Genomic DNA, 21563 nt, shown 5'->3' with positions numbered 1-21563 from the left:
AACATGGGTACAATTGTCACAATCAAAACTAAAGGGTTCATCTGAAAATTGAATCAAAATACAGGAGCTAAAATTATAATTTGGTCCATATAAAATGTCTCAAAAAAGAAAAATTTGAGGCTCATTGAAGTGACAATTTGCATTAATGTGTCTTACTCATGTCGAATAATAGTTAACCTTCAACCAACTTATTTAATTAATCAAGTTAAATAACTCTCAATGTGTACCTTAAAAAACACCATTAATTAACGAATTGGGTTGGAATTGACTAATAACCGACATGAACACAAAATAACAGACACAAACATAAACCTACTAACATGAATTGCCATAATCCAAACTTGGACTTGGATATTATAGCCCACACCTGGGTCGGTTCAAAACTATTTCTAAGCTCGACTAGACTAAACCCAAGCCCGATAATTTCGAGTCGGGCCGGGCCAACCTGGTCCAATGATGACCCTGTTGCTAAAACCACTTGGTAGTCAGGGTTTTAGACTGAGGAGTTAGGGTTTTGACTTTTGATAGGATAACTTCAGTGAGAAAGAGCTTCGTCTGTAGCATCAATGGGGAAGAAGAGGCAGAGAGAGAGACATCAGAATCCACAGCCGTTCCTCGCTGAAGACAATGACTCTGTGGCCTCCAAGAAGCGAACCAAGTCCAAAGAGGCGCGCAAGCAGCACCAGATAGAAGAGAGGCTGATATCGTCGGGCATAAGCTCGAAGATCCTCAAACAGGCTCAGATTCAGCAGAAGGAGATTGAGGAAGAGGAGACCCGTGCCCAAAACCCTAACAATTCATTATTAGACGTCACTGAAGAGCCGCACAAGGATGAAGCTGATAGAGAACTGGAAGACATCGATGACTTTGATGGGTTCACTGAAACGCAGAGCCGTTTTGGCGATTATGAAGTGAGTGCCCCTTGCTAAGTGTTCATTTTGACTTTTTATGTATTTATTTATTGGTTATTTAAATTGTTTGGATGCTGAGAATCTGTGGGGAAACATACGAACCTGAGAAATTGCAAAATGGCTGCTGAACTGTGTTAAAAGTTATTTATTTCCTTTTTTTATTGTTTTTCCCAACTAGCTTTGGGGTTACAACTTACAAGAAAGAAAATGAAAAAAAAAGAAAGTCCTATTTTGTATTGGAAAAGGTCATGTTAATATATTTTGTTACTGCAAAACAAAATTTGGTAAATATTTTCCTAGTAATTGTTGATTTGTCGATGTGACCAAGTAAAGTGTTTTTTTTTTTTTTTTTTTTCAAAAAATTGTTGCTTTTGAGTTTCAGGAAATTAATGAAGAGGATGAGAAATTACTAGAGGCATTCTTATCAAAAAATGTGGGTTCACAACGAACTCTGGCAGATGTCATAGTTGCAAAAATTAAACAGCAAGATTCAAATGTCACTTCAGGTTCAAATCAGATATGATTTTATTGATCTTGTTTGTTTCTTGAATCTCAAATTCCACCATTAGCTTAAGCTGAAGGTTCCTTCAATATCTTTTATTTGCTATTTTTTTAATTGTATTAATTTGATTTGTTTGATTGTAGATGTGAGGCCTTTGCCTGCATTGAATACCTCGACTATAGGTTTGTATAAGGAGTAAGTAATCAAACCATTTTTTTAATTAGTACATAAGATTTAAAACCATATCTTTTTTAATTTGCACAAAAATCTGCCTTGCAAGTTCAAAATTTATATGTTTCTATTATTAAAATTGCTGTTGCTATAATTTATCTGTTTGTTATCAAAAAAATTTTTAACGAAAGTTTCTGTTGCTACATCAGACATGAAATTTGAAAAGAGACAGATTTCTTTCTTTTTCTTTTCTTGTTAATTGAAATGCTCACATGTATTATGCGTTACCAAGTTGTTAATGGTGGGTTTACATTGTTTATGCAGGATTGGAACTTTTCTTAGTAAGTACACTGCTGGCAAGATTCCCAAAGCATTCAAACTCATTCCTAAAACTGAACAATGGGAGTATTTCCTACATTTGACTGAGCCTGAGAACTGGTCACCAAATGCAATGTATCAAGCTACGAGAATTTTTACTTCCGGGGTTAAGACAAGGGTAGAACGCTTCAACAAGCTTGTCTTGCTCCCACGAGTGAGAAAAGATATTCGGAAGAATCAGCGCTTGCATTTTGCCCTTTATCAATCGTTGAAAAAGTCTTTGTACAGGCCTGCTGCCTTTTTCAAAGGGATACTGTTTCCATTGTGTAAGGTATACGATTCTTAAAACATGTCATGCTTATCCACTTATTTCAGAAACTTTAAGCTTAAGTTTGTTTGTTTATTTTGGGAGATCATTCATAGATTTCCTTCTCTCTGTTATACTGAAGTTAAGTACTTTAGTTTGTCTAGTGGTACTATTCCAGATTGAGGTGCAAAACAAAAGCATGAACTCATATAACTGGGGCATCATTAAATCATTTTTGTGAAGTTTCCTTGATTATTGTACCTTCTATGTTTTTTATTTGTTTATTATTTTACACAATTGAACTGATGAAGTTGTGATTTGCATTGTTGAACATTATTTGAAATAGTTTTCCAATCTATTTAAGAAATGTCCGTTGTTCATGAATGCTTCGTGCAAGGCTATTTATTGTAGCTATTATCATTTTCAAATAGCTACTCAAACAATGACAGTTACACATTAAGTCTGTGATATATGCATATAATTTTATGATTTTTGTTATTTACCCTTTTTTTAAGTCTATTAATATTACTTCAGACCAAGTTTTTGAAATGTGATATTCACCTCAGTTTCATGATTTGAATGGGATGCATGGATCTGAAAATGGTTTTTTTTTTTTTCTGTGACTTTTGGCATGATTGTTTTGGTAATTCTAATGCACTCCCATTTGTCATGAACAGTCAGGGACATGTAATCTAAGGGAAGCTGTCATTCTTGGTAGCATTATACAAAAGGTCTCAATTCCTTCAGATCATTCAAGGTATGTTTGCTTCCCCATTAAGATTGGTAGTGATGCATGATGTCATTTATACACCAAAGTTTGGGCCTTTGTAACAATATAAGGCTTCCAAACTGGCCCTTCAAGATAACGATTTGTTTGTTCGGAACTTCAAATAGCCAAAGTTGCTATTGAAGCGTTTTTCTTCTCGAAAATGTACTTGATAGAAATGTAAGCATACCAAATAATTGATTTTGCACAAATTTATTGATTATAGCTTATTTCTTTAGTTGAAGAATCTATGCTTCCTTAAATTCTCTTCTTTTCTTCTTTGTTTTGGTGTTTAGGAAGTTGTTTTTTGTCTCCCTGCTTATGGAAGTTATAATACTTATTCAATTTCCTGGTAATGCATCTGGGAGATATCTGATACATGCTTCTGATGTATTTGCAGTGTTGCATTAATGACACTTGCAGATATGGAATACTGTGGCACAACGAGGTATTCAACTGTATTAGATTTAGTATCGGTAACATAGTTTGAAAGGCATAAAGGGGTACTTTTTCTTAAATGAGTATGTGTTTGCAAGATAGATGTATTTGTGCCTAAGATTCCTGATGCAGTAGAAAGATGTAGGAGATCTCATTCAATAAACTTCCCCTATATAATCATAATATTGTTCAGTATTCTTACATGACAATTTTCCAATATAATGAATTTTAATAATTATTGGTTTATTTGGAAGCACTTTTTTTGTTTTATGAAGAGAGGAAGACCGCTTGTGACATTGTTTAGATGTTACTTGACAATGTTGGTTTTCTAAATTTTTGCAGTTATTTTATAAAGCTTCTTTTGGAGAAAAGTTATGCTTTGCCATATCGCGTACTGGATGCTACAGTTGCACATTTTATGAGATTTTTGAAGGAAACAAGGATAATGCCTGTAATATGGCACCAGTCACTTCTTGCATTTGTGCAAAGGTGGGAATAGATTGAAGAGTTTCTTATTTGCCTGAATGAGGGATGGATCAATTTTCTTCCAATTGTAATATCATTTTTTTTTTTTGGTTATTCAAAGCTGCATTAAGAAGCCAAAAGGCAGCAAACAATTGTAATTTTTGATTTGGGATTGTCCCTTTCCTCATATACTGTTGGTGTGCATAATTCCTTGCAGGTACAAACATGAATTACAAAAGGAGGACAAAGATAATCTTAGAGAGCTTCTTAAATCCCAGGAGCACTATTTGGTAAGCACATTCTCCCCAAAAGAGCTTCAATTTGATAACTTTGTGGCAATATGTCATTTTTTTTCTGTGATTCAATTGTAGGTAACCCCTGAAATAAGAAGGGAGCTAAATAATAGCCGCAATCGTGGTGAGAAGGAGGCTGATCCTATGTCAATTGATATCCTTTTTTCTTGTTGCTTAGTTCACAAAATAAATTTTTTTTCTAATGTTTCTAAATCCCCCTTTTTTTGGGTCCTGGAATAAGCTGCAAATGACATTTTATCATTGTATTCCAAGAATAAAGTAAAACAAAAGAAAATATTGTGTTCCCTTGACTTTAGATACTTTCTCCATTTGGTGTGATCAATAAACCTTTTGAAGAGGATATGTTTGATATTCCAGAGGTGCCTATGGAGGACGACTAATTATTGCTCGGTATGAAATTTTATATGCTGTACTGTTATGTTTCTTCTCTTAATTTCTTTATTTTCTTTTCTCATTCTGTGTTTTCTCTATTTGTTTGTTTTATAACATGGGATTATTGGTAATTCATGATTTTATTGCAGGTTGTTGACGGAGTTGGCCAAAGGTGTAGTGGACAAGTGGCGAAGACATGGTGGGGGCAATGGGGTCTACCGACCCCTATAATTTTTTTTATTGATAATGAATTTTGTTTTGGCATGTATTGAACTATTGATTGAGCGAGAGTTCAAAAACTTGAGTTACTTGATAGCCAGCCATGGATCCTTCCCTGGTGATGTTGGTTTCCTTAGCGGTGGTGGTGTATCAATTCATGAAGTTCTCAATCAGACAATGATATCCTTAACATTGCTGCTGAATTCAAGCAAATCATTGCTACTAATTCGGAAGCGGACACAGCATTATTTGCCACAAGTCATAGCTCGTTCTATTTTAAACAACTGTCCAATCTCCGTCTTTTGAAGGGATTAACGGTGTCACAGCTTTGCATGCGGTGGTAACACAATGTAATGATGACGAGGTTGCGGAAGGTAACTAACTAAACGAGTTTTGTTTAATGTTTTCTTACGGGGCTATAATATTGGTTTGAAAAAGAAAAAAAGTGGTACAGATTATTTTTTGTTTTTGTTTTTACAGTAGTTTATTTTTTGGATTACATTGTATAAAATATTACATATTAACCCCATAAGAAAAGTAGACGTACGTAGATTAGAATTCTATTAAATAAATATTACATATTAACAATTTAACACCCAAATCTATGTAAAATTCTACTAAATAGATTTTTGCATATCAACCCCAAATATATGTTGGTGGATAATAATGTAATTAACATTATTTACACCGGCTTTTCATATTTTTATTTCTGACATTATTTTGAGATGTGCGTTTTTTTTCAGCAAAAAAATTTATTTTTTATGGCTATAATATTGGTTCTCATATAATACGCACAATATCTTTGTACGTTAGTTTTTGAAATTCGATCTTTGTATTAAAAAAGATGTACGTTCAATATTCTACTTTTATTTGTATGGTAAGTTTTCTTGTGCAGTTCTCCCTAACCTACAAAGGAAAAGACAAAAACTTCTCACCTCTAACCCTCTCTCAATTTATTTCTTTGCAAGTAAACAAATTAATATTGCATTAAACTTAATCTAAAGAGCTAGAATTACAATCATCAATTACAGCATCATAAGTAAAATTAGGAGGTGCTAATCTATGGGCAACACCAATTGCCTGTCTAGGGACATGGGTAATAGGGTTCCCCTTAAGCCATTGAAAGCTGACCTCCTCCATCATTATTCATTTATTAGGTTTGATAGAAAAAAGACCAACCTTTTACCAAATCAGCAGCCAAAACCAGCAAAGAGATCATGTTGCAATAATTATTATCAGCATCCATATATTTCTGTTTGATAGAAAGAATATACATTGAAGGCAGCAGTAGCAATGGAAATATTATCTCACCATCCATTATCATTACAGAAAGCAGAAATAAGTAATTCAAGAAAAAAGGCAGGCTGTGAACCACATCAAGTCTGAACTTGTAAGGATTTCTCCACCACCATTGATGAATGTTTCTATAGCCTGGGCAATGGGCGAGGGTGAGGAAGGTCCCACTCAGTCACAATGTGATTACGGGTGATTTCTTTGAGTGAACGGCATCCACTTAATGCCATGGTTAGCTCAAACTCTTCACGCAACATTTGGAGTACTTTTCTAATGCCAGCCTCTCCTTCAGCAGCCAAAGAGAACACCACAGGGCGTCCAATCTGTGATATATAGCAGTGAGTCTCAGTATGTTTTGACAGACAATATAATGCAGAAAAAGCATGCAAACTGTCGCTGATCAATGGATGTATTTTGTTTCTAATAAAGTAATTGATGGGCATCAACAACCAACTTATATATTTGTAGACTAATGAGTAAACAAGCATGTTCGTCTGCAGCAATATGAACAACCCTTCATAGTATGCACATTGCATGGATTTGTGTTGAGGATCCCATTAAACTCAGATAATTAAGAATATTGTTGCATCAGAGAATATATGGGAAGTAATATTTTTGTGGAGTGGGGAGGGTAAGTAATATATGGATAGAATAAGTGCTTCCATCCTTGTATATTCCCTCACGATGATCATGTGGCAAATCATTATCATAACTCTACTTACAAATATGCCAGATGCACCCAATGCCAATGCTTTAAAGACATCTGTTCCACGACGAACACCACCATCCAAGAAAACAGGAACACGTCCTTGTGCAGCTTTAACAACCTAGTTATCAAGATAGCACCTTTAATTATGTCAAAACATTGTGAAACTAGGATCACGTTAGTGCATGCATGTTATTTAATATATCTAAGGAGATTCGCTACAAAGAGCTATAATCAAGCTGTTGTACCTCTTCTAGGGCCATGATAGTCGAAGGGACATAATCAAGTTGGCGAGCCCCATGATTGGATACAATAATCCCAGCTGCTCCAGCTTGTACTGCGAGCCTTGCTGCATGATGAGCATAGAAAAGTTATTCAAGCATTACAAATCTATCAGAACAAGGGAGAGAAAACAAGGAGTTCAACTCTACCATCTTCAGCGGTGAGAACACCCTTCACTAGAATAGGCAGTTGAGTGATTGTCTGGAGCCACTTCACATCCTGTCCAAATACCGCAAGAAATCATTATATGTACATCAAATTTGTACTCGAACATATGCATAGATGTCAATAAAAGATAGTATCTTGTCACAAACTTCCAGCTGAATATTCCCAGCCAAAAAATGACTGAATAACATAACTTTTGTATGGATCTCCTATTCTCCTTCAATCAATTCAACATATTGACTTGGCAAACCCATATGAATACCTAGTTGTAACTGTTCTACAGATTATGAGTCATGCTTAGAAGTTCATGTATCTCAACATTTGGTCTCATCTGACATACCTTCCAGCTAAGAGAACGATCGATTTGACCCGCAACATATGAAGCAAGTCCAGAGTCATTAGCCTGCAAGACCCACGCAGAAAATTAAACATAAAAACAGTATTCTTGATAATTAAGACGGTCACAATTTCCACTCACTTTGTCCATCTTTCCAAGGTCCAAACCTTCAAAGTTCTTCAGTGTCAGAAATGGAGGTAAAGTAAATCTGCAAGACAATCAAGCAGAAGTAATAATAAGAGTAAAGTTTTGCACATGTTAAGCTTACACCAAATGCTGACTTGAATCAGTCTTATTGAACCATTAAAAAGAAAAAGAACCCATACAGATAAACAAAAACACAAATATTTGTTACTCGGTTGGCATGAATGTTTTCAGAAACAGATATTGCTATAACAGTTATAGGCATGAGGTTCACCTGTTCTTGATGTCAGCTTCTCTGCGACCCAGCCTTGGGGTGTCAACTGTAAGAGCAATAGCCTTGAACCCAGCCCTTTCAGCTCTTCTCACTAGCTGAGCAACTACACGCCTGTCCTTGTATACCTGAAATTTATCACCAGAAAAATCATGGATCACGTAAAGCAAAGAAACTTATATTCAAAACTCAAAGCTCAAGACCAGGGACAATTGAGTACAGTAACCAATAAAGGAAATGAAATGCTTACATAGAGCTGGAAAAAGCGGATTCCAGGTCCAGTTGAAGCAACTTCTTCAACACTTGAAGTAGCCCATGAAGACAAAGTCTGAAACAATCGATGAGAATTTGAAGAATAAAACACAGGCAGCGCTTGTAAAGTTGTAATAAAAGAGCAAACTAGCATGTTAAAATCCCATAAATGAAACTCTCAAGTTCCAATTGTTATTTACAACCAAAAGATATGTTTACTTGGCCCCAAGAAAGAGTCTCCAAGGCAATTATGAAAATATGTAACTAGGTGCAATCTTCTTTATTTCTTCACAGGAAAGCACGCACACCTTTTTTTTTTTTTTTTAAAAAGGATTCAAAACATTATTCTTCCACAGGAAGATTGAGAAAGTATTTGAAAGCATAGGATATGAAATAAAGTTCCCAACAATTTCTGGAAACATCACCTGACATCCTTCTACAACCCAACACCATTTACTTCTCTTAAGCTTATCAATTTCTGCCAGTTAAGAACATGCAGGACTGAAATACAGAGAACGCAATTGATCTTTCATTACCAACAGTAAACACTGGGAGTTCCGCTTATGATTGCATATACTTACTAAATCACTATCAAAACTATAAGTATGTAACAATTCATGGGGTTAAATCTTTAATAGCAGCTATTTAAAGAGACAATTGATCAAGGTCACAAGCAATACCATAATTGTTCCTGCTGCTGATGCGGCTCTCGCAGTAGCATACTCGCCTGCAATAGTTTACATTACATTATCAGACAGACACCCTCGCTTCTCTCAACAGTATTATGTTGTTTGAATAGCTTACTTGGGGTAAAGATGATATTAGCACACATGACCAAATATAATTCATACTTAGTACCCAAAAAAAAAAATATATAATTCACTCTTTATCTATAAACCAACACAAGAGCAAGAAGTTGGCTCACCAGTTGTGCTATGCTATTCTTAAGGTGAAACAATTTCATACCTTCGGGATGAGCCATTTTCTGAAAGGCTGTTGGGGCAATCATGATTGGCATTGAAAGTTTGAAGCCCAAAACAGTCGTGCTCATGTCTATGTTGCTTACATCAATGAGAATACGGGGTCGAAACCTACATTTGATTACATGCTTGTTTTAGAGAATTCCAAAACTAGTTCAATCTAATATAACTAAAAAAAAGACAAATAAGCAGTGCAATTTCTGGTAGTTATGAGTAGCTGTAGATAAAGATTGTATCTTACAGAATTTTTGAGAAAGCATTTCTGTTTTCAGCCAGAGTCCACTGGTCCTCTGCTCCTGATGCATAATAGTCATATGCCATCTTTGGCAATTTCTGCTTTGCAATGGCCTCATACTCACTGACGTTGGTTATCTCCATTTCAAAAGTTGATTGTCAATGCCTCCCTAAAAAAATGTATTTAACATCAGCATCATGCAAATCAGATCATAATCTGCATGTGCATGCAGCTTTGACCAAGACATTGAACATTCAACTATTACAAAAATCATAATGGAACAATAATTATATTGCATAAAGAAGTTAGAAAACGGAAAAATCCAGAGAAGTAAAGAACAAAATTAATTTTGTAAGTAAGAGACAGCGCTTGCATACATATACACACCCAGTTGAATCGGAATTACTGATCAAATTTGCTCAAGCAGGCAATAGAAGAAATATTTGGGCCCCATGTCTGCTGAACATGGGGAAAGAAAATATTTCTGATATATAATATGGTCATGCATTAATTATTGAAATTTAACTAGTTTGCTTGCTTGAGGTAGATACTAAACTAGTAAGAGTAATATTGGGATTCAAATTTCCAATATTAGCATATGTTCTTTAGCTTCATGACCAACTCACCAAATTGGTAGATATAGAAAAATAGACTAAACCCAATTAAATGGTAAGGAAATTACAACCGGACATGCTTTCTTTCATTTGTTCTAATAGCAAAAAGAACCATCACAAGGAATTGAAAAACCCACTTGCAAAAATGCACCAAATAATAGTCTTTCAAAACAGTTTGCAGGACCCAGTTGACTGAGAGACCAGAGCAGTCAAAGAAACACAGAATTTAAGGGAAACATGAGCAGAGTAGAGAAAAGCAGACCTTAACGTTGGTCCAAGACTATGCAACAGAGTGCATGCAGAGGAACTAGTGAAGAGTATATAAAATAGAAAGAGATAACGAATGAACTGTACTGGAACATAACAAAGAGCTTATAAGTATGAGGTGGCATGAAGACAAACTGGGTGGGGTTGCCATAATACTTGAGAGAGATAGAGATAGAGGGAAGGAGAGAGAGAGAGAGAGTGGATGAGCATTTGGAGGTGGGCATTTGAAACCAAATCCGATGAGGGGAATAGGGAGGGTCTCATCCACAAAAGCCTTGTGTGTTTCACAGTTTTCCTCCATTATGATTCTGAACCCCAAAAAATGAATTTGGGATAATACGTTGAGTTTGTGAGAAAAGAAAAGGCTTAATTATCGATTTACCACCCAAAATTGTAACTCATTCCCACTTTACCACCTGAAAGTTTTTTTGTCCCAGATTACCACCTGTAACTTACATCCGTGTCCCATTTTACCTTGTTCCGTCAACAATTCCGTTAGTGCTGACGTGGCGCGCTGGATGTGCGCCACGTGTCACATCTTTTTTGCATTTTTTGATTTTTTTGATTTTTCTATTTTTATAAACTTTGAAAATTAATTAAAAATAGCTCCGAACTTAGAAAAATACACGGAAAATTCCTACCGACTTGTCTTAACTAGTACTAATTTACTATGGGGTCAAAATGCCAATTTTCCCTCTAAAAATTTTCAAAAAATTTGGAAAGTCCAAATTTATTTCTAGAAAATTAAAATACTCTAGACTCTTTGAAAATTCATAGAATAATCTCCCGAACTCCAAAAAATATGAGGTCTGCACCGTTAGTCTTCTAAAAACTAACAATACCTTTCTCGTGAACACTTGCTACCCAAAAGACCTCTCGGTCTTAGAGAAAAATAAAATTCCCTATAAAATAATTTCTAGAAAAATTCTAAAATTTCTATAAAGTCTTGAAATAATTCTCTAAAACAAGCTTTTGGTAATTTTTCAAAATATTTTTGAGAATTTGTCCAAGAGTTTACGAAAATTCTAGAATTCTTTCTAGAATTTATTTAATAGAGGAAAATTTATTTTAATTTTTTAGAAATAAATTTGGATTTTCTAATTTTTTTGAAAATTTTTAGAGGGCAAATTGGTAATTTAACTTTATAGTAAATTAGTGCTAGTCAAGACGAGTCCGTAGAAATTTTTCATGTATTTTTCTGAGTTCGGAGCTATTTTTAATTAATTTTCAAAGTTTATAAAAATAAAAAAATAAAAAAAATGCGAAAAAAAAATAAAAAATGTGACACGTGGCGCACATCTAGCGCGCCACGTCAGCATTAACGAAATTGTTGACGGAACAAGGTAAAATGAGACACGGATGTAAGTTACAGGTGGTAATCTGGGACAAAAAAACTTTCAGGTAGTAAAATGGGAATGAGTTACAGTTTTGGGTGGTAAATCGATAATTAAGCCAAAAGAAAATGACAAGGGAAAAATTTCCCTCTTTTTTTTCGTCCTGTCATGTTGATGTTTGATGTCCAAGTCCAGCCAAAGATGACTGATGACTGGACTGGACTACTGGAAAATGCAAGTGCAGACGGGTCGGGTAAAAAAACCCACATAAGGTCCAATAGAAACTAAAATGGGCCTAGCAACCCAGTTCAGTCCTCTTGTAATGTGGGTAGAGGTGTCAAACGGGCCGGCCCGGCCCGGCCCGACCCGTTTAAGTTGAGTCCATCGTGCTTTCGTGCCGTGCTCGGGCCGGCCCATATAGTTAAGATCTAAGCCCAGCACGGCCCATGGCCCGCGGGCCATTCGTGCTCGTGCCGTGCCTTAAACGGGCCGGCCCACGGACCTATTTTTATTTTTATTTTTTATGGTGATAAAACTAATCATATGATATTTTTTCTTATTTATAATTAAATATTAACATTATTTTTCATGAAAATTGAATATTTTTGTTGAAAAGTTCTTTAAAAATAGAAAAAACAATGTTAAAATAGTCGTGCCTAATTCGGGCCCATTTCGTGCCCGTGCTCGTGCCGTGCTTGGCCCGTGTCGTGCTCGTGCCGTGCCGTGCCCGATGGGCTAAAAACTTCGGCCCAGCCCGGCCCATTTAATCGTGCCGTGCCATGCCGTGCCTATTTTAATCGTGCCGTGCCGTGTCGTGCTCGGGCCGGCCCGACCCGTTTGACACCTCTAAATGTGGGCCTTTATGTGGGTTTATTTACCCCAGCGTCCATTAGATAATCAAGTATCGCAGTGTCAGTTTTGAGTGTCTCTGTTTTGGCGCTAGTAACGCGCGCTTACCAACTGTTTGTTGAAATTCCTAAGAGGAAAATTCAAACACAGAGAGAGAGAGAGAGAGAGAGTGCAGCTTAGTTTTGTGTGTCCTTCGCTTATTCTATGGGGAGCAGCAGCTTGGGACTTCATCGTTGGTCTATGCTAGCCTATCAGCGGGTAATTCTTCCACAAAAATCCGCAAAACTATCACCAAAGTTTCATTCATTTTCTGCAGCTGTCAACGTTACTACCAAAGCCACCTTCAGAGCCTCCTCTGAGAGGTACCGTAGAGGTTGCTTTGGCTTGATAGCATGCAGCGTCAAGTTGAAGAAGGGCATAAGAGGTTGTGCCACAAACCCATTTGTTGTTACCAAAGATGAAAAGTATGGAAACAAGCGAGTTATTAGTATTACTCCAAGCCTTTACGATTACATTCTTGGCAATGTTCGAGAGCCAGAGGTAAATGAAATGAACCCACATTCTGATTTCCCTTAATTGATTCTTTCTGAGCATCTTAGTGCTTTTTAGTTCTTCTACATGTGCATTTTCCTTGTGGGTAACTTAATAGAGGGTACATTTCAGGTTCTACGACAACTTAGGGAGGAGACTGCTTCCATGCGTGGCAGTCAGATGCAGGTACTTGTTCTTTTTACTGATTCCTCTTATCATTTTATGTAACTTTCACAATGAAACAATGTGGGAAATAAGATATAGGAGAAGGAGACTGCTGGTTTGAGGCAGCTAGGACCTCCTGAAAACAGTTGAAACTTTTAATTGACAATCAAAGCTAATTGCCCTTTACAGTATCAGTATGTAATGGAGGACAGACTTCTACGGCTAACATGACAGAGGTTCCTATGGTGGGCATTTAACACTAGAGTTCATAATTCTTTTTACAACAACCTAGTAGGAATGTATTTTTCTATTTTAACCAGTAAATTAACACTGGTTTTCATAATTACTCATCCAAGAAAACTACAATAGCAAAGTGATAGCTATGAATTGAATTTTGCATGGCATGTCCGACGTTTTGTATTGCTTCTTTATATTGCACACGGAAGTTGACAGTGTTGTGTTCTCTGGAATAGGTGTCTCCTGACCAGGCTCAACTGCTTGCAATGCTTGTGCAGATTCATGGGGCTGAAAAGTGTATTGAAGTTGGTGTTTATACTGTATGAATCTCTCCTCATTCAAATTTAACTGTATTTCTCACTATACAGAAAAATGAATACATCTGAGCCTCCCCAAACCCTGCAATGGGAGGAGTGTCAATGTGTCATGCACTGGGCGGCCTTTTTTCAGAAAAAAAATCCAATTAGCTATTTTGTTTGAAAACCGAGGCTATAATAAAATTCTTTCTTGGCTTAAAGGATGCATGTGGTGAAATATAATTCATATAGAGATTCTTTGACTGGCAGTGTGATGAATTAGCCACATCTGATATAATTATTACTGTTTAATTCAGGGATATTCATCATTGGCTATTGCATTGGTCCTTCCAGAATCAGGTAGGTTAGTAGCATGTGAAAGAGATGCTAACAGTCTCGAGGTTGCAAAAAAGTATTATGATCAAGCCAATGTTTCCCACAAGGTAGTATGTCTTCAACTTGCCAATATTACTACACTTTGTTCTTGCAAATGGATGACTGTATCTTTGGCAGTAGCCAAAGGTACTACATCAGTACGTTGTGGTAATGTGCTTATAGTGGGTGTTGCAGAATTTAGAAAACACTTGAGAAGCACTATCTGGTCATGTGTATCAAATTACTTAGTCCCTTTCTCCCCGTGATTTACTTTAAATATGAATATAATCCCATAATTATTTCTTTCAGCAAATACTTCTTTCAGCATATATATATGCATAGCTCTGAAATACTAATTTGGTTTTAGGTGGATGTTAAATATGGACTTGCAGCAGATGCCTTGAGATCACTGATTCAGAACGGTGAAGCATGTAGGTAAATGTAGCGAGCATGTTAAAAAGGATGATGCATTTTTACTTTTTGCATCTTTCCTTTTGAACTTGTTTTTCTGAACGTTAAGAAGAAAGCTTGTCGGTTGGAATATTCAGAGAATAAATAGATAGTAGCAATCTACATGTCTTCATGCCATTGAATTTTCACAGTAAAGCTGTTTTGTTCTTAGCAATCCAGTCTGGTCATGGTTAGAACCTTTTTTGTCTTCAATGCTTGTTACATTATTCCTTTTTCTTTCAAAAGTCAGCCTTATGTATTCACTTATTTTTCCTGAATTTTAGCCATTTTAGGCACCATAATAACTTCTTTCACATGTTTACTCTCTCTATGCAGCTATGATTTTGCATTTGTTGATGCTGACAAGAAGATGTATCAGGAATACTTTGAATTGTTACTACAACTTGTAAGACCAAAATAATTTATTTTAAGTTCAAATCCACCTACCAGTTTACTCTTTTTTTTCTTTCCTTTTTCTCTTCCCTCCTCATTTGGTTTCTTTGAGCAGTTTGCATGTAGCTTTTGGTCTCTTGTTTCAGGTGAGGGTTGGGGGTCTCATTGTGTTCGATAATGTCCTCTGGCATGGAAAAGTTGCTGACCCAGAGGTGAATCAATAACTAGGCTTTATTTACTCTCACCCCTTAAAAATGAAGCATGCTGCATGCTTAATGTTGTCTTTTTGAGCAGGTAAATGATGCCAAGACTGTCAGCATTAGAAAGTTCAATGCAAGTATAATGGAGGACAAGCGCGTGAGCATCAGTATGGTAGGTCTTATCACTTGTATTTTCATACCTAAGAAAATTCTGAGACTTTTCTTGGTTGTTTTATAACCCTAAATCGTTTGGAATCTCAGGTACCCATCGGGGATGGCATGACAATCTGCCGAAAAAGGTGACCTCATAACAATAGTTGATGTACCTCTTGACTTAGGGACTAATGCCATAGTTAAATTATTGTGTACATAAGTTTTGTGTTGCTTATTTCGTTGGTAGCAATGTTAAAGGGAAGCTATGTAAGTTTGATTTGTTTGTTTATGATTCAATAAGAGGGAAGCTGATTTGGGAGGTTTCTTACTTTGATTTGTATTTTCGTCTTGGTACTTTATAAGCAAGAACTGAGAAGATGTGGAGAGTTTTGTGTTTTGAATTAAGGAGACTTTGGCATGCCTGCAACAAAAAGGGTTTGAAATGAAAGCCTTGTGTTGCTGTTTCATGTGCAGCAATGAAAAGCCCTTCTGAAGCTGAAGAGATATAGAAGTCAGAAATGAGGATAGAAGAAAGAAAGAGAAGACACCAAAGCCCCGGAGTTAGCTCAAATGGTGAGGGTAGGTAGGTTAACAAATGACTCATTTGCCCCTGCTCGCGTGAGGCATGTCGCACAATCACACATGACTATTCCGTTTGCTTAAAGCAAGTTTTGTCCTTAGATTACAAATGTTATAGGCAATCACAATGATACAATTGCCAAAATTCAAACTATATAGGCTAGAGTGAAAATTGGCACAACTACAGATATCAAAATCATAACTTGGCCAAAAAATCAATACATAAAAATGGAGCTGTTATCATACTCCTTACCAACCCCGCCACACATTCCAATTTCAGTTGGACCCTTATAGAAAAAATTATTGTATATAACCGTAATAGTACGTTGACTTGATGATATGATGTTACCGATTCATTCGGTTCTCTTGCATACCATAAAAAAGAAAGATTCACTCACTCAACCTCTATGTGAATATATTTTTTATGGAAAATTGGAAAGATTTTGTACCTTATCTGGTAAGGAAAAATTGAAAAAAATGATTAAGATTAGAATATGTTATGAGTTGTGAAATCTGTATTGTTTTTATAATTGCGTTAAATCTAATCCTCAGATGTGTTATTCTTCATTTGTCTCTCATAATAGTCGGACTCTAGGACTAAGATTAGGATTTTGTAAAATAAAACTTGATATTTTTATTGGAAGTGTTTTTGCCCACCTAACACTTTTATTTTAGAAATAGGATAATATAATTTGTCAAAAGTAAAAAATTCAATCAATTCTTGCATATTTACTTAAAAAACGCTTTTTAAATAAACACTTTCTTTTTTTGTGTTAGAAAAATGCTTCTCCAGAAGAACCACAATTAACTTGCCTATGCCAAAAACTTGTTAATTCATAATCGCTTTTGAGGTTTATCACTGCGAAATAGGCCCTCAGCCGTACAGAGTTTATACTACTACATACATTACGTACCTCCATTTCCAATCTTTTGAGTCCGAAAATGGCGGATCGGCTGCGTACTTTGTGTAAGGATGAGGTACTCACTTACGCCTACCTTCTGCTCTACATCTCACTCTCCAGCGGTCAGATCTTCTTCAACAAGGTACATAGATAGATTGCTTGGATCTGTTAGATTTCATTATGCTGATTCTGTCCCACACATTCGGCGAGCATTCGGTCTTCCTTTGTTTGTTTGCTCAGAAAATGTTGAGATAATTTTGTAGGACATGAAAATTGGACAAAACCCATTTCGACTTTGACTAGTTACAAGAGCATGGTATTAGTTTTGAGATGGGGTTTTCATGTTTTGGAAACCTATACCGTGTAAAGAGTAGTCTTGGTTAAAGCTTAATTGCATTTTAGTGCTTCTATTGCTTTTGAAGTTAGCTTTACATTATTGTTGATAGTGTATGGATTAGGCACTGATGGATGATTTTGTTGACTGTGTCTGTTTCTTGATAGACATGAAAGAAAAGAAAAAGAAATGAAAAAGAAAATAAGAAGCTTAGAGAGGAAGCCAATTCTAATCAACCAACTCTTTTTTCCTAATTTAAAAAAAAAAAAAACCAATTGTACTGGGTTTTGTTCTGTTACGCATTGCCTGCATTATCAAATGGTAACAGACCCATTTTATTTTTTATTTCTATGAAAGCACTTATTGTCTTCCGTTTCAATTCCAGTACGTTGAGGTGGTGCTTTAGAAGTTGCAATGACAAAAATTTGCACAAAAAGTTCCCATCCGGTTGCATGACATTGTAAGTCATGCATCTTAGGGCCTTAGCCTTAGCATGAAACGTATTGAGATCTACAGAGTAAGACATCCATAGATTACACATACCTTGTGTTCAGGCATTAAGATATGAGGAAAATGAAAGAAAAACTGCAAAAATGCTTATGATAGGGACTTAAGAAAATCTGGTTTTCTTTTCCTTCCCCTTTTTTTTTTTTTTGAATCTGATCAAGGGCTGTATAAGAGTGTAAAAGCAATGAAGGTCGTAGAGCTTTGGAGGTCTGAATCTAGTAATTTTGATAAGATATAGAAAGGCTGGCTAAATTCATACCAATGGGCTTTTCTTTTCGAAAAAAATTCATACCAATGAGCTCTTCTCTCCAAAAAAAATTCATATCAATGAGCTTTCGTTGCAAACAGAGGAGGAATTGGAACTTTAGGAGCCTCCATCTTTTACAACCACCCTGTATTGCTGTAGGTGTAGGGTAATACTTCTTTATATCAGACATAAAAGTAATTTTGGATGTTCAAAACCTTTATTACAATATGCATGTGGCAAATATTTTATTAGTATCTATTTTTACATTGTTGTTTAATATAATTAAGTGGAGATACAATTTTGTAAGAGGTTGTTTTACAGGACTAACACAAGGTTTTTATTTAAACTTTGGAATGCAGTGGGTTTTGTCTTCCAAGGAAATAAACTTTCCTTATCCTCTTGGATTGACTCTACTTCACATGGTCTTCTCCTCTATCTTATGCTTTCTACTCACCAAAGTTTTTAAGGTATTTATTTAAGTTACCAAATACTGTGATGCTCATTAAGTAAAAAATACATTGTGCTCTAAAACTTATTTTATTACTTCACAGATTATGAAGGTTGAGGAAGGAATGACTGCAGATATGTAAGTAGAGGAGGGACTACACTTACTTTTTCTTATATTTTATTTTTTGAAGATTGCATCTGTTGATGTATTAGTCTCTTTTGGCTTGCTACCCATATCTAATCCAATTCCCTACAGGCTTGACACATATGGAGTTATATGATCCTTATTGCACTCTTACATCTCTATGCCTTCTTTTGAAATCCTAAAGACTCTCCAGATTCAGTTTGATTGATAGAAGGCATAAAAAAGGAAAAAAATGTTTAAACTGCTGAACTTAGTTACTTGAAACATTTTTCTTTATATAAAAAAATACTTACATTTTTGTTGGCTGATCCTTCACTTGTGTATTCTTTACTAAGATCATTCATCCTCTGGCTAAATCAACTATGTAAATGATTTAGAACATTTCATATTTTCTTCCACTTTTATTGATCTCCCACTCAGAATCTGATGAAATTTTAGTATACAGATACGTGACATCTGTAATGCCAATTGGTGCAATGTTTGCAATGACTCTTTGGCTGGGAAATACTGCCTACATGTATATTTCTGTTGCATTTGCACAAATGTTGAAAGCAATCAGTAAGTTTTCACTAATTTTTTTTGTTCTTTTTAGTCCACTATAACTGTGTAGAGTTCATGGAGAAATATTATCATCTAGGAAAATTTTTCTTAATCTGTATGTTTTGGGATCCAGATTAATGTCTGCTGTTTTATATGATCCCCCTTATAGCTGTCTGTTTGTTCAACAGTAGGAAATTAGGTTGGTGAACAAGTCTGGATATTATATTTAACTAGTCATCATTTAGGAATTCTCTCTCTCAGTCTCTTGAATTTCTTGAATGACATATGTTTGCAGTGCCAGTAGCTGTTTTCATTCTTGGAGTAGCAGCAGGACTCGAGGTAATGAGCTGCAGAATGCTACTGATCATGTCAGTGATAAGTTTTGGCGTTCTGGTGGCTTCCTATGGTGAAATAAATATTAGCTGGATTGGAGTGGTTTATCAGATGGGAGGAGTTGTTGGAGAAGCTTTAAGACTTATTTTTATGGAGATTTTTGTTAAAAGGAAGGGTCTCAAATTAAATCCAATATCTGTCATGTACTATGTTAGCCCGTGCAGGTATGCGTTTGTGCTTGTAAAATTCATCAACCTTTGCCTTTCTACTTGTAAAATATTATATGACTGTACAGTGATATGAGCATTGAATTTCTATGCAGTGCTCTTTGCCTATTCGTTCCATGGATCTTTTTAGAGAAAACAAAGATGGAAGAAAATAGTTCATGGAACTTTCCAGTACTTGTGCTAACACTCAACTCTCTGTGCACTTTTGCCCTAAACTTATCAGTTTTCCTTGTGATCACTCATACAAGTGCTCTGACCATTCGTGTTGCTGGAGTTGTCAAGGATTGGATAGTTGTCTTATTATCTGCCCTTCTTTTCGCTGATACAAAGCTGACTATTATAAATCTGGTTGGTTATGCCATCGGTAAGTGTCTGACCATGTATACATATTTTTGTTTTAGTATCATAGGACCTACAGATCATTTCAGATGACACATGGCCATACTTGGTTCACAGTTGCATTTATGAGATGAGCTCATTTATTTACTATAAGACATGATAGACAATCGGTGGAGAACTATTCCTACAAATGAATATAAACTATAACGTTACCATTTGTTTTATGCAGCCATAGCAGGTGTAGCAGCATATAATAATTACAAGTTGAAAAAAGAAGCCTCTAGAGGTGGCTCTGACGAATCTGAAAATTCCCAACCTATACTAATGGTCTCATCATCAAATCCCAGCAAGTAGAGATGTGACAGGAGGAGTCGGTCTAGTTATTTTTGAGGTATGCATTCTTACATTTCTCAAAATGTTTGTTCCCAAAATCCATGATCTCTTCTTATAATCTTTTTTCTTTGGGTTCCAACATTCCAACTGCCCCTGAAATGGATGAGATTGTGTATTACAAAAGTGACATATCATTTTGTGTTTTACATAGCTGGACGGAACTATATGCATAATTTTAGATTATGGTTTGTTGAAACCTCAGTGGATAAGGTCTTTCATCTTTGTGTCATTTTTGCAGCTGCTCCTGTGATGGGGTAAATTTTGTGACAGTTTGAAGCAGAACTGAGATTGAAAGTATAAAGATGTGAGATTCACACAATTGTATCTTCATCACAAAGGTAGGCATTTACTGAGGGCATTTCAAAAGTTGGTGCACTTCTAATCATAGATGATTTGTTTGTAAAGCAAGTGTCAGAGTCACTGCCATAGTAATATACTCTCTGTTTATAAAATTTTGAAAATTTTATAATTCACACATTTTTATCACTGCCTAGGCATGCATGATGCTGCCTCTGTGCAACTTATAGTTTGAACCTGGACCCTTGTGTGCCAGGGTTAATTACTTTTCCACAATTTTATATATGGAAGAGATGCTTTATTTGTGAAATGGGAAGAAAAAAAATGAGGTAGCCAGATTTTCTAGGCGTACCCATACTATCAAATTTTATCGCTTGAATTTTTTATTATAGAAATTGAAGTGGAATTGCTGCTTCTTGGCACAGGGATGCCCGTGGTTGGTTGATTGGTTGGTGAGACTTAAATTATAATAGAATTTTAGAAGGATGGATAAGAACAAGGCCTTGGAAATAGGCATTTGATTGTAGTTTTGCTCAGATTTTAGAATAAAACTATTATAGGTTTATGGTATCTGAAATGACCAATTGTGTTTCATCTGTAGCAACTGGTTTTTCCCCCTTAAGTTGCAGCAACCAAATTGATCAGTTTGTACTCTGTAGAGCATACCTATTTTATAAATTTTGCTTCACTAGTATTTTCTTTATCCTCATTCGGTGAGTTTAGTGGCTGCTGATATTATTTTGCCTAGCTCCATGCCTCCATCATAGATTTCTTGAAAGTTAACGTATCAGATTAAACTCATTATATCAATATCCTTTTTATTAAAATAAAGGACAGAAACCTTGTACTAACCAACCTTTTTCTATCCTCACATTATTTCTTAAATAATCCCCCATACTCAACTCATTCACCAATATTTTATTTTCTCTCCTTTGTGCTGTGTATGGGTGTTTGATGTGCA

General features: G+C 35.7%; 4 protein-coding genes across 6 annotated transcripts; 3 read left to right on the top strand and 1 right to left on the bottom strand.

The window, feature by feature from the left end:
- The first annotated feature begins 517 nt into the window (after nucleotides 1-517).
- On the top strand, nucleotides 518-5371 carry LOC147297791 (bystin-like protein). Its single transcript, XM_086228248.1, has 11 exons — nucleotides 518-911; nucleotides 1294-1417; nucleotides 1557-1608; nucleotides 1909-2233; nucleotides 2887-2966; nucleotides 3376-3423; nucleotides 3756-3902; nucleotides 4096-4168; nucleotides 4250-4325; nucleotides 4493-4582; nucleotides 4714-5371. The coding sequence occupies exons 1-10, from the start codon at nucleotides 567-569 to the stop codon at nucleotides 4570-4572; spliced, it is 1350 nt and encodes a 449-aa protein (XP_086084374.1). The 5' UTR covers nucleotides 518-566; the 3' UTR covers nucleotides 4573-4582; nucleotides 4714-5371.
- A 630-nt stretch (nucleotides 5372-6001) lies between these two features.
- On the bottom strand, nucleotides 6002-10482 carry GOX2 (Aldolase-type TIM barrel family protein). The gene is made up of 12 exons (XM_086230159.1): nucleotides 10325-10482; nucleotides 9455-9617; nucleotides 9200-9324; nucleotides 8914-8960; nucleotides 8232-8309; nucleotides 7985-8109; nucleotides 7708-7774; nucleotides 7570-7632; nucleotides 7214-7283; nucleotides 7031-7131; nucleotides 6799-6903; nucleotides 6002-6399 (listed from the first exon to the last, which is right to left on the bottom strand). The coding sequence occupies exons 2-12, from the start codon at nucleotides 9589-9591 to the stop codon at nucleotides 6208-6210; spliced, it is 1110 nt and encodes a 369-aa protein (XP_086086285.1). The 5' UTR covers nucleotides 9592-9617; nucleotides 10325-10482; the 3' UTR covers nucleotides 6002-6207.
- A 2101-nt stretch (nucleotides 10483-12583) lies between these two features.
- LOC147297789 (uncharacterized) lies at nucleotides 12584-16176 on the top strand. 2 transcript variants are annotated; one of them, XM_086228830.1, is made up of 10 exons: nucleotides 12584-13052; nucleotides 13176-13229; nucleotides 13682-13765; nucleotides 14059-14184; nucleotides 14484-14551; nucleotides 14903-14972; nucleotides 15106-15171; nucleotides 15254-15331; nucleotides 15421-15458; nucleotides 15787-16176. In XM_086228830.1, exons 1-10 carry the CDS (start codon nucleotides 12717-12719, stop codon nucleotides 15803-15805), a joined length of 939 nt encoding a protein of 312 aa, XP_086084956.1. In that variant the 5' UTR covers nucleotides 12584-12716; the 3' UTR covers nucleotides 15806-16176. The 2 variants fall into 2 exon arrangements, with proteins under 2 accessions (XP_086084956.1, XP_086084957.1); XM_086228831.1 differs by lacking the exon at nucleotides 15787-16176 and having other exon boundaries at nucleotides 15421-15640.
- A 523-nt stretch (nucleotides 16177-16699) lies between these two features.
- LOC147297788 (Nucleotide/sugar transporter family protein) lies at nucleotides 16700-21234 on the top strand. 2 transcript variants are annotated; one of them, XR_015119825.1, is made up of 9 exons: nucleotides 16700-16935; nucleotides 18241-18348; nucleotides 18433-18467; nucleotides 18919-19031; nucleotides 19309-19570; nucleotides 19669-19937; nucleotides 20142-20303; nucleotides 20544-20643; nucleotides 21028-21234. XR_015119825.1 is itself a non-coding variant. In XM_086228829.1 (8 exons), the coding sequence occupies exons 1-7, from the start codon at nucleotides 16834-16836 to the stop codon at nucleotides 20264-20266; spliced, it is 1014 nt and encodes a 337-aa protein (XP_086084955.1). In that variant the 5' UTR covers nucleotides 16700-16833; the 3' UTR covers nucleotides 20267-20303; nucleotides 20544-20956. The 2 variants fall into 2 exon arrangements, 1 of the variants encoding a protein (XP_086084955.1); XM_086228829.1 differs by lacking the exon at nucleotides 21028-21234 and having other exon boundaries at nucleotides 20544-20956.
- The last annotated feature ends 329 nt before the right edge of the window (nucleotides 21235-21563 follow it).

Source organism: Dryas octopetala, chromosome 1 (genome assembly GCF_963921425.1).
Source record: "Dryas octopetala chromosome 1, drDryOcto1.1, whole genome shotgun sequence".
Lineage (NCBI taxonomy): Eukaryota > Viridiplantae > Streptophyta > Magnoliopsida > Rosales > Rosaceae > Dryas > Dryas octopetala.
This window is presented reverse-complemented; position numbering and strand designations above follow the sequence as displayed.

Bases quoted from the DNA above. Each gene is read 5' to 3' on its own strand.
- LOC147297791 (XM_086228248.1), top strand. From the start codon at position 567: ATGGGGAAGAAGAGGCAGAGAGAGAGACATCAGAATCCACAGCCGTTC. The intron at 3,424-3,755 runs GTATTCAACTGT...AAATTTTTGCAG, and splicing joins GAATACTGTGGCACAACGAG to TTATTTTATAAAGCTTCTTT. The intron at 4,326-4,492 runs ATATCCTTTTTT...GACTTTAGATAC, and splicing joins GGCTGATCCTATGTCAATTG to TTTCTCCATTTGGTGTGATC.
- GOX2 (XM_086230159.1), bottom strand. From the start codon at position 9,591: ATGGAGATAACCAACGTCAGTGAGTATGAGGCCATTGCAAAGCAGAAA. The intron at 8,961-9,199 runs GTATGAAATTGT...AAACTATTGCAG, and splicing joins GAAAATGGCTCATCCCGAAG to GCGAGTATGCTACTGCGAGA. The intron at 6,400-6,798 runs GTAAGTAGAGTT...TATATATCACAG, and splicing joins TGGGTGCATCTGGCATATTT to ATTGGACGCCCTGTGGTGTT.
- LOC147297789 (XM_086228830.1), top strand. From the start codon at position 12,717: ATGGGGAGCAGCAGCTTGGGACTTCATCGTTGGTCTATGCTAGCCTAT. The intron at 14,973-15,105 runs GTAAGACCAAAA...CTCTTGTTTCAG, and splicing joins TTGAATTGTTACTACAACTT to GTGAGGGTTGGGGGTCTCAT. The intron at 15,332-15,420 runs GTAGGTCTTATC...TTGGAATCTCAG, and splicing joins AGCGCGTGAGCATCAGTATG to GTACCCATCGGGGATGGCAT.
- LOC147297788 (XM_086228829.1), top strand. From the start codon at position 16,834: ATGGCGGATCGGCTGCGTACTTTGTGTAAGGATGAGGTACTCACTTAC. The intron at 18,349-18,432 runs GTATTTATTTAA...ATTACTTCACAG, and splicing joins TACTCACCAAAGTTTTTAAG to ATTATGAAGGTTGAGGAAGG. The intron at 19,571-19,668 runs GTATGCGTTTGT...ATTTCTATGCAG, and splicing joins TACTATGTTAGCCCGTGCAG to TGCTCTTTGCCTATTCGTTC.